Below are 12,032 nucleotides of genomic sequence, written 5' to 3' on the forward strand. Positions count from 1 at the left end.
GTCTAAGGAATTCCCTACTTTATGAGAGTTTCATACATATGTGTTAGTTATTTTCTGCCCATTACTAACTTTAGTAAACATAAAAAAGACATTCTCAATACCTATTCCACAAACCAAATATGAGACTTTGATATAATTACTTTACTCATGATCAACTTCATCACAATCAATATAGGCAGGCAATGATAGAAGGATGTGAATTTGATACATGCCTAAAGGTACAATTGTTATCATAACGAGAATGTATCTGTTCAAGTTAATCATTGAACCATAACATGCTTTCGGAGGCCAGGAATGTGAGTATTCATAAAATAGTCTTCCCAATCAATGCATTTGGGATCAAAGTTAAATTCTTTTGCGTCTATGTAACACTCACTTGTCAGCTTTTGCAGCTCCTCTGAATTGTTGTCATCAAATCTACAAATAAAACGTGTTTAATTTATTATTGTCCATGCTCTTCAATAGTGGAAAATGAGAATAAGTGTCTGGTTACAAAAGTATAGTATACGTACATGCCCTTGAATAACATGTAGGGTTTGTATAGCTCTACTAAGCGCATCACCAATGTGAGTTTCTGGCTATTGTTAACATATATGTCCTTGAAATATCCCCCTGAAGCTTTACTTACAAACATTAATCCCCTCAAAATTGCAAATAAGAACATACGAAAGGAAATTAATGAACTGAAAAAAACTACCATGTTTGATAACAGTTATTAACAATAAAACGAGTATTATTAATAAACGGATATTAATTGATTCAATCTTGATCACACAGTGGACAAGATGAAAATATTTTTGTGTATCCAGAACAAAGATGATACACCACATGTTATAATATAAGTGAACAATAAGGTTAATTGATATGTCTTACTTTAAAGTATACTTTATTATAACCTTTTACTATGGTATGTGATGTACCATCCTATATTTTATGTACACAAAAAATCTCTCCACGAGATGAGATGATCCATACTTGCAATCGCTATTATATTGGCGATTTTTATATTATATTGTATAGCACTACTGCCGAGGAAGTAGAAAGAACAAACCTGCAAAGGTATCATGAAGCAAATTTGCATGTACATGCGAAAAGAAGCCATAGTCCTAAACATTGTGCACTTGCGGACTTTAACAGCGTTTCCATCCTTATTAACCCAGGGACTTTTGGTGAAGTGTCGGAACACAAAATTATGAATATCACAAAATTGGATAGGGTTTCCAAATGAGGATCCCACATGGTAAATGACAATAGTGTTGTGCGGAAGCTTCAAATATGAAATCAAAGCTAATACGGCAAAATATTACAAGACAAATAATCCAAAATAACACAAGGATTTATACTGGTTCGGCGTAAGCCTACATCCAGTTCCGAGACGGCGAGGAAATTCCACTAATGTCAAAAGGAGATTACAAATAGAGTTTTAACTCTCAAACCCAAATCCCACATACAACCAATAGCTCTCACTCAACCTAAGAAACAAATGGAGAAGAAGAAACACATATCAAAATCCTTCTCTCCCAAAAGCTACACAAGTAACACCAACATCTTTGATTGAGTGATTACTAACAAAATGGGATTATTACAAATGGTGGGAAGGAGCAGCTCATATTCAAATGGGAGAGCCGAATGCTCTCCCTGGTTTCTCTCATCTGCCGCTCCCCCCACCTCCGAAAACAATGAGCTCTTCTCCCTATATACCAAAAAGAAAAGGCTCTCTTTCTTCTCTTTCAAAACCGAATAATGAGCTCCCTTTCTTAAAGCAACTTTTTCTTTTCCTTTTAGCCAAAACTCACGGGTGGTAGACAAAAGGAAAAACAACCCATATTTTCTTCCCCAAAACAAGGAAGGTGTTTCCCACCTTCTTTTGTTTATAATTTTATAGCCAAAGTTGTTTGTCTTGTTGTCCACTTGGTCACAAATCCAACAAATAGAAGATTGATTTGCATCACAACCATAGCTGAAATAATGGAATTTACCACCATATCTACGGGAATCTGCGCAATTTATAGAATTTAACCACACTTTAGTAACGTATTAGAAACATATTGTTTCTATTAAAATGCTTACAGAAATTTAACAAAAAGAAAATAGAGGAGAAATACAAACCAGAGTGGTGGACGTAATTTCCATTAATTTATCATGCATATATACATGCGTATGCATATGCGTGTACATAATATACATATATATAATTGTATGTAGTGTTGGGAGGCATCAAGAGATTGATTGACTTTGAACTTAACCATATCAAATACAGAAATAGGATCAACAAGTAGGCATGTCAGTTTTCCTTTGCAATAACCAACAATAACGCTATCAATGATTTTGTAATAGAAACAAATATATGATTTTTGCTTTGTGGGATCACCATACATTTTAGTTTTCGTTCGTCTTTTAAAGGCGATCACTATTGGCACTTATGACTTTTAATTATTGAATAACGAGATATATTTCAAAAACTAAGAATTTTATGGTGCATGATGCAAGATCATTACCTGAAACCTTGAATCCAACCTGGAAATGGCTCCTTATAAGTACTGGTAACCACGGTTGGGCGGATGATGACTAGAGGTAAATTGTGTCTTGAGTTCTCTAGAAATATTTCTCCCATTGCCTTTGTAAATACATAGGTGTTTGGCCATCCATAAAGTTTGGCCCTGATAATTAGGAATTATGTTAAAGAAAAACAAAAGATAATTAGCATAAGTCAACTTTGGAATGGCACAATATAGTTAAGAGTTGCAAACTTCAACCAGCACTAGCATTTCTTTTACTTTTATTGTCATCAATATATGGGGAAAATAAGCCAAAATATAAAATTTATATGTGAGGGTCAATAGGGCACAATTAGGTATTGGTGCTCAACAACCTTTCAATACCAAAATCCTTCATGGTGCCTCTAATACTTTCTTCTGAAGCACCTCGTGCTTTTAGTTCATTCAATTTCTTCTCTACAACTTTCTTTTCCCGTACTTGGAAATTAAATTTGGTGGTGCCTTTAGCTTTCTCATCCATGAATGAAGATGAGTCCTCTGGTATGGGTCCTTCCCTTTCACCACACACATAAGCTGGAAAACAATCATTGATCACCATCAGTTAAGCAAAATGTATCCAATTAAGGACACAAACCCCAAAATAAAAAGGTTTCATTCCCCATATATATTTAAAGATAATGTATCTAAAAAAATGATGATTGCAGATGACTGAAAAAGGAAGAGGATAACTACGTACAGTATGGGACAAACAGAAAATAAAAGGAAGAGGAAAAGGCTATATTGATTGAAAAACGTAAACTGACCGGTTGATACGTGGAGAAGCATCTCTAGTTTTATACATTTCATTGCAAAACTCAACACATGCAGAACTCCGAATGTATTCACGTCTAGTGCAATATCATATCTGCAAATATGTATACACTTGGTTATTTACTTATCACTTTAATCAAGAAATTGTACATACAATTACTAACAGTGTATGTGTTGTACATTATATATGTAAAACATATTGTAGTGTTTATGTACATAGGATTTCAATAGTGAAGTTTGTGATTAATTTTTTTTCTTCACACAAGCGGTAATTGGGAAGGACATCAGCCAACACATGAGCTCAATTGTAGGGTGAAAGCTCTTACCGTTCATCAAAACTCGTCGTTGTGGCAGAATTAAGTATAATTTGTATTTCAGTGAACATTTCTTCCCTCAATTTGAAGTCTTGCACCCCCAGGTTTTCAGAAGTTACATCTCCTGGGACAGCCACAACTTTTTCCGAAATAAAGGAATCAAAATCTGCACCTAGCTTCTCCCTTAGAACCTTGAACAACGCCTTTCCTATGATCTTAATATATAAATGTTTATCAAAAAATTAAAATAAAGTGAACGTCATTAACTATAGAACTAAATAAAAGAAAATGAAATGAAGCGTTATGTATATACAAACCTCATTATGCATTCGATCCTTGGCTTATTTGGTATCCGGAGCTCTTAAAAGAAGGTAGACCTTTTTCACATCCGGTTGAACCCTTAGTATTTTCTCCAAAAATACTGCATATGCCATATATTAGCAAGTAACTCAGACACAGAGAGAGAGAGAGAGAGAGAGAGAGAGAGAGAGAGAGAGAGAGAGAGAGAGAGAGAGAAGAGAGGTGGTATACCCATTGCAAGGAAGCCTGTGGCTCCAGTAACCAAAATGGTCTTTTCTTGAAGATATCCCAGAATGGTCTTCAACTCCATTGGTGAAGTTTAGAATAAAATCAAGAGACACAGAGAAAGTGAGTAGCATTTTGTTTTGAGTATATTCAAACGCTTCCATGGATTCAGAGCCTTGGAGGGAATTAAGTCGTTGTTGGGATATACCAGTACTTGTACTAAAATTTAGAATGCATTCATGTACGACGTATTCAAAGTGATAGTTGCAACTTGGAAGACGTGGTTGAGTACTCAAAACGAAAACTTGGTTCTCATTAATAAATTTAATTTAATTTTAAAAAAAAAATTAGGTTAGGGAAGGCATTTAAAATCTCCTTAACAAAATATAAGTACACATATATTCAATCAATGAGGCATTGTGCTTGGGTAGAGCGGAGTTGTGCTTGGCTAAGTATCAAGTGAGATATTGCCCTAAATTTATAATAGAATATTTATGCTAATGTCGAAAATAAAATTTTGACAAATTAAAACCCAAATTATAAAAATCATGTATTGAACTAAAATATCCTTTGGTCCTTCATTATATATATTTTTAGAATAATATGCTTTAATATCCGCATTTTCTTTTAGCAAACGGTATTGTCTATACTAAGAGGGATGAGAAGTGAGCTAAGTCTTACAATGGGCTAGCAATAATGTGGCCCAAATTCGTATTTGGCGAAAATTGAACCTAATACCTCTCACTTACAAATAAATAAAAATATCACAGGACTGTATTACTAAGTAACTAATACCCGCATTTTTAAGTATACAGAAAATTTTGTTATTTAATCTTGTTTGTAAAGGGGGAAAAGGATGATTTTCCTTTTGTTTTACAAGCAGAATACCAACTTTTATTAGAAAAGTACTAATACCACACCCTTTGAGAACTTGGGACAGCTATCTACACCAATTAATAATTGTTTTTTTGTGCTTCTAGGTATACCATTCTTGGATTAGAGACACACGTACAGAGTGCTGTTGTCATGGACGGTGTGTGTTGTTATGAGCTGACTACTCTTCATACGTGGACGTAAGGGTTTTGTGCTACGTCCAGTATCATATGATGTAATGCTGCTTCTAATTAGTTGACTAGTGTTACTGTATCATGTACATATATGGTTATTTTCCTACAGGATAATGCTCATAACTCAATCGGTCGGGTTTTGAGTTTGATTTTAATTATTATCAATACTATTTGAGGTTGTGCGTTAGTTCAGCTGCATTAGAAAGAGAAAATTGGATTGAATACCTGGAGCTTTATTGACCCGCGATGAAATATAAATCTTTTATTTTTTTTATTTTTTTGAACAATTGCCATATCCAATTAGCATACATATTGTGTTAGGTCTTGACCTACTTTCAAAGTAGGACTCGAACGGTTCGATTCGATGCATTTTACATTCATATCGATTTTGAGGAAAGCTATCAAGCTCATCCTATTTTATCGATGCATTTTGTGCTGCATCTCGTTTAGGTATAACTATTCTTCACCAAAAATTGCTTTACTTTAAAGTTGGCAAAAAAATGCTTGGTAAACATAAAAGCAGCGTCCAAATTGAACCTTTAATAAATATTTTAAATTCCCTTCATTAGTAGAAAAAATAGCTTGTGCGACGAAACAAATTTCGTTGCGCACAAAAATGGCAGGAAAGGGGAAAAAAAAAAAAATTATGCGACAAAAGTGTTCGTCGCGTAAGAATACTTTGTGCAATGAACACTTGTGGTCATCGTGCAAGAAAATGCGGAAAATAAAATTTTGCCGCCAAATGTTTGCGTGACGAAAATTTCCACATATTCGTCGCACAACGTTTCACTGAAATAGCTAGATGCCCTGAAACGCTCATATTTTATGCACATTTATAACACGTTTTACACAATGAACAAAGCAGTTTGCATGACGAAGTTGTTCGTCGTGCAAAGTTTTCTGAGTGTTATATACTAGTACAAAAAATACTTTGGGTGACGTAGGTCCTACGTCGCGCAAAGTCAAAAAAACGTCGCGCAAAATATTGCGTGACGAACCTTCGTCGCGCGTCGCGCCACACATGTGAAAGAAAGTTTTGCGTGACGAACAAGTCACATGCGTCGCGCAAAGTGGGTTTGCGTGACGTACGTGTGCGTCACGCAAAGTAGGTTTGCGTGACGTACGTGTGCGTCACGCAAAGTGTGTGTGGGTTGGCGTGACGAAGATATGCGTCACGCAAAGTGGGTTGGCGTGACGTAAGTGTGCGTCACGCAAAGTGGGGTGTGGGTTGGCGTGACGAAGGTGTGCGTCACGCGAAGTGGGTTGGCGTGACGTAAGTGTGCGTCACGCAAAGTGGGGTGTGGGTTGGCGTGACCAAGTTGTGCGTCACGCGAAGTGGGGTGTGGGTTGGCGTGACCAAGGTGTGCGTCACGCAAAGTGGGATGGCGTCATTCAAAGACACTTTGCGTGACGCATAACTACGTCACGCAAACCCTCTTTGCGTGACCTATGGAACTTTTTCGTCGCGCAAACTTTTTATGTTTTTTTTTTTTTTTTGACAAAAATATTTTTGATTTATTAATATTTTTTATTTAATTTTTAATAAATATTGTAATTCAATTCTAAACAATAAACAATAAACCAAGAAAATATTTAATTATAAACCATATGAAAATGTGCATACAAGATGTCTAAACAAAAAAAGAGAAAACTACAACAAGTAGTGTACGACATTAGTCATTGAAACAAAGTGCAAGGCGAATAAAATTATTCACACAAAAAGCATGCTATAACGACATTAGTCATACAAATATTTCCACATAATGTTCTTTCATAATGAACCTCTACTAGATCAACAGAAACAAGTTGCCAAAAACTTCTTGGTTCCACAGCTCAACAAAAGAATGTGAGAAGCGTAGGAGTGAGATTTCCAAAGATAACGCATATTACCATCAGGGTGAGATTTCCACAGCTCAACAAAAGATAACGCATAGGAGTGAGATTTCCAAAGCGTAGAATGTGAGAAGCATCACATGTGAAGCTTCCACCAAGGAATTCTGCATAAATAGTTGCACCTCTTTTCTGTAATAAAAAAAAAAAAATCGATGAATTAAATCCTCTTTTCTGTAAGATAGAAATGAATGATTAGAAAATGTGTTTGTGAGACTATAGGGGTAGCAGCAAGTTCAAGAAACGTAACAGAAAGCATGATACGGATTAACTTGAGGGAACCACAGGATACAGAATGTCCCTACAGACTTTGCACCTACAACCTTACAGTTACAGATGATGTGATCCTACACAGAAAGAAGAAAAAAGGATATCCAGACAGACACCCAAGTGCCATTGCCAAGGTCAAAGATTTAGAAAATACCTTAGCATGTTCTAACTCTTCTAGAAGCAAAGCGCCAGCTCCTTCCCCCATAACAAAGCCATCACGATTCTGTCCAATAACCAAAAACAAGATTTCGTTAAAAACAACAACTAGGTAAGTCTACATGTAAGTAAGAAACAATTATTACAGTTTCAAACTTTCTTTCGCAATGCAGTAACTTTGCACTTGTTTAACGTTTCTACAATTAAGAAACTCAAACCTCAAGCTCAATAGATATGACTAGGTTTAGTTATAAATTACGACACATCATTTCAAAAGAGCTGACTAGATTCCAACACAAATTACGTTGTGACATCCAATATGATTTGCATCTAAACTCTACCACTTAATATGATTCACAGAATACTTACTGCATCACCTCTAATGATATGATTAGCCGAATTCAAAATACAGAAATTGCTTGTAGCACAAGCAGTAGAAATTGAATAATTTGGGCCCATCCAACCCTGCAAGTGTAAGAGTAAGTATCAGTTAAATGGACAAGTACAAAATCTCAGCGGTCATCACAAACTGTAAGAGTATGCATCAAATATGTATACACACACACACATATACATATATATATATATATATATACACATAGATACATATATATATATACACACATATATACATATAGATACACATAGATACATAGATACATATAGATATACATAGATACGTTGCCTATCAAAACTACATGAAACAAATCGAAGTAAAAATGGAGAATACCTTCAAACGATCACGATCAGATTCTTCCCGTGCCTTTTTTTAGTTTGACTTTGCCTCTCCTGAATCTCCTGGTTTTTCCTTTACAAGTTTATATTAATCCTCATCTGAACTACAATAATAACTCTCGCTATCCTCACTACTATCATTTTCGGATTTCCATTCATCCTCATCTTCATTTGCCTCTTCCGGTGCATTGTATTGTGGCAGATCACCAAGGTCAATTGAAATTGACTCTATTGGTATTTCGAATTCGGGAACTCCAGCTACTTCAAACGGTTCTTGGACAACATTAGTATCTCGGAGTGTTTCTTCACCAATTTTTATCAAAGATGATAACTGTTGGTCAGCGATGTTGTCGTCGTTGTCATCTTGATTTAGTTCCGGAATATCATATAGCCCTCTTCGATCAATCTTCTGAACAACTTTCCAACCATTGCCGGCTTTAGGGTCGTCTAGAAAGAATATTTGTTTCGCCATAGTTGCCAAAATGTATGGGTCTTCATCGTACCAACGTCTGGTAGTGTTTATTGATAGTAAACCATGGTCTCGCTTAACACTCGTTCGGTTATGTGGGTTTGTATCAAACCAAAGACACTTAAACAGTATCACTTGACACCTGTCTTTGTAAAGCAATTGTACCACACTAGTTAGTTTACCATAAAAATCAATGTCTTCACTGTCGCCCGCACCCGGGACGTGGACACCACTATTTTGAGTAGACGACTTGTCATCACGTGTTGCCCCCAAGAACTTGATCCCGTTGACATGACAACCTGAGAACAATTCAACGTGAAGCGGTCCTCTTGCCAAGTTATATAATTCTTCATCGTAAGATGGTGAATTCAATTCCTTCAATTTGTTCATCTAATATAACATATACAAAAAGTTAACTTGTTAGTGTAACCAAATTTGAAGACGTGCATGAACAAGTTGGAAAATATGTTGAATTCAAAACACATACAACTTACATGTTTGTGAAACCACGAAGGAAACAATTCACGGTGCTTCTTCGCATATAAATGTGAAGGATGTTCCCGCTTCATCAACCGTTCATGCTCTTCAAGGTATGGCAAAACCTCATCACAATTGTTGAGTATGAACCAATGTGCTACCTCCATGTCTTTTTTGGTAAACGATTCGCCTTTTACAGGCTCGCCGAATGGTCGCGCAATTTGGGCAAAAACATATAGTTTCTCTTTTCTGACACCACCGTCATTATTGCGTTGAGGACGATTGAAAGCTGTCTCAACATCTTGAAGATACATTGCACAAAAAGTAAGTGACTCATATGCGACCCATGCCTCCACAAGTGATCCTTCGGGCTTTGCCCTATTTCGAACAAACTTTTTCAACTCACCAAGATATCTACACAAATAAAAGGTATGCTACAAATTATTCAAAGCGTTCGTTGATCATTAATATGTTATATATATATACGCTTAATTAAGTACCTTTCTATTGGATACATCCATCGGTAATTGACTGGTCCAGCAAGTAATGCCTCATCTGGCAAGTGAATCATCACGTGAATCATACTTGTAAAGAAAGCTGGAGGAAATATCTGTTCGAACTTGCATAAGACGTTCACAATGTCGTCCTGCAATTGTTTAACATCCGACTTCCGCAAACACCTTGCAGTCAATTGTGAAAAAAATGTAGACAACAACACGATTGGTTTCACCACATCAAGAGGCAATAAGTGTCGAATACCAACCGGTAGAAGGCGTTGGAGTATCACATGACAATCATGACTCTTCATGTTTGAAAATTTACACCCTTTCACGTTCACGCAACGCGAGATATTGGAAGCATACCCATCTGGAAACTTTACAGAAGAAATAAAGTTGAAAAACTCTTTCTTCCCATTTGGATTAACTGTAAAAAAAGGATGGCCTTTCTTCAATGTACCACCAACTTTCTTCATCCACAAGGATGGCCTAATGCCCATTCGTTCCAAATCAAGGCGAGCTTCGACCGTGTCTTTCGTTTTTCCTTCAATGTCTAGAATTGTCCCGACCAAAGTATCAAACACATTTTTCTCAATATGCATAACATCGAGGTTGTGTCTCAATTTTAACTTTGACCAGTATGGGAGCTCAAATAACATACTCTTGTGTGTCCAGTTCAGATGTGTAGTTGGTCTAGGCTTACTGACCCCTTTGCCAAAATGACCAAATTCCAAACGGTTTAATTGATCCAAAATCTCATCTCCAGACCATTCTCTTGGTCTTGGTTGAGTCTCTTTTGTGCCGTGGAAGGCTTTATCGTTCTGGCGCCACTCGTTGTCCCAAGGGAGCCATCTACGATGACCAAGATAACAAACTTTTCTCGCATGCCAAGACGATGTTACGTTCTCCTTGCATATTGGACATGCCAAATAACCCTTAGTCATCCACCCAGAAACCATTGCATACGCGGGAAAATCGTTTACTGTCCACATCACTGCTGCTCTCATGGTGAACATTTGCCCAGTATACTTATCATATGTACGAACACCATTTTCCCATAAATCTTTTAGCTCATCTACCAACGGCCGCAAATACACATCAATGGACTTTCCTGGATCTTCAGTAATTAATAGAGTCAACATCATGTATTCTTTCTTCATGCACTTCCAAGGCGGCAGATTATAAGGAAACACGACGACCGGCCAAGTGCTGTGGATTTGGTTTAGAACCCCAAACGGATTAAATCCGTCGGTGGCAAGTCCCAATCTGACGTTTCGCGGGTCAGCTGCAAAATCAGGGTACATTCGATCGAATTCTTTCCATGCTTCTCCATCTGCAGGATGCCTCATAACATCGTCATTTACTCTTCCTTCTTTATGCCATCTCATATCGGTAGCGGTGTGCATCGACATGTACAATCGTTGCAACCTAGGCTTCAATGGAAGATAACGCATTACTTTTTGTGGAATCTTGGTCTTTCTATTTTGTGATGTCATTTTAAACCTTGGCTCATTGCATACAGGGCATTTATCCAACTGCGTGTTCTCCTTATAGAACAATATACAATTATTTACACATGCATGAATTTTTTCATACCCCAATCCAAGACCCTTCAACACTTTTTGGGCACTTTTATGATCTTCAGGTAAACAATTGTCCTTTGGAAGCATCCTCTTGATAACTCCTAAAAAGTAATCGAAACACTTGTTTGACAAACGAAACTTGATCTTGCCATGCATCAACTCCACAATTGCTGTGAGCATCGAAAAGTTTTCACACCCCGGATATAATTCTTGCTTGGCATTTTTCAATAGTTTTTCATAGTTTTTGAATGCTTCACTATCCATGGTTGGACAACCGTCATCTCCCCCTTCCTCATTGGTGTTGGTTGTAGCATATGGATAAACATCATTTAGAATATCCATAACTTGTTCATTAGGATCCACATTACATTCAACAGTCTCCACTCGTGTCATGTATGAAGATGAAGCTTGGTCTAATCGTTCTCCATGATGATACCAAGTAGTATAGGTCTCCATCATCCCATTTCTTACTAAATGAAATCGAACATTTTCGAATGTTTCCCTCATTGAGTTGTTACACTTCCTACAGGGACATCGAATATGAGTTGAACCTCGGTTGTGTCTAGTTGCGAATTCAATGAAATCATTTATTCCATCCAAGTACTCGATGGCACATCTATTATGATTCTGTATCCACTGTTTGTCCATTTTGCCTGCAATCCCAATAAAAGTACAACAACTTCAACTATTGTCTTCTCACCTTATTCCTCCGGTAAGGGCCTATCCCATTCAAAAATACAC

General features: G+C 36.8%; 1 protein-coding gene and 1 pseudogene across 1 annotated transcript; both read right to left on the minus strand.

Annotated features, from left to right (window-relative positions):
- Positions 1–260: 260 nt before the first annotated feature.
- Positions 261–4,232, minus strand: LOC137741346 (alcohol-forming fatty acyl-CoA reductase-like; annotated as a pseudogene).
- Positions 4,233–8,353: 4,121 nt separating this feature from the next.
- Positions 8,354–11,684, minus strand: LOC137743018 (uncharacterized). Its single transcript, XM_068482939.1, has 3 exons — positions 9,712–11,684; positions 9,229–9,625; positions 8,354–9,124 (listed from the first exon to the last, which is right to left on the minus strand). The coding sequence occupies exons 1-3, from the start codon at positions 11,682–11,684 to the stop codon at positions 8,354–8,356; spliced, it is 3,141 nt and encodes a 1,046-aa protein (XP_068339040.1).
- Between the last annotated feature and the right edge of the window lie 348 nt (positions 11,685–12,032).

The sequence above is a fragment of the Pyrus communis genome, chromosome 8, assembly GCF_963583255.1.
Source record: "Pyrus communis chromosome 8, drPyrComm1.1, whole genome shotgun sequence".
NCBI lineage: Eukaryota > Viridiplantae > Streptophyta > Magnoliopsida > Rosales > Rosaceae > Pyrus > Pyrus communis.

Bases quoted from the DNA above. Each gene is read 5' to 3' on its own strand.
- LOC137743018 (XM_068482939.1), bottom strand. From the start codon at position 11,684: ATGACACGAGTGGAGACTGTTGAATGTAATGTGGATCCTAATGAACAA. The intron at 9,626-9,711 runs GTACTTAATTAA...TTATTTGTGTAG, and splicing joins TGGATGTATCCAATAGAAAG to ATATCTTGGTGAGTTGAAAA. The intron at 9,125-9,228 runs GTAAGTTGTATG...ATGTTATATTAG, and splicing joins CTTCGTGGTTTCACAAACAT to ATGAACAAATTGAAGGAATT.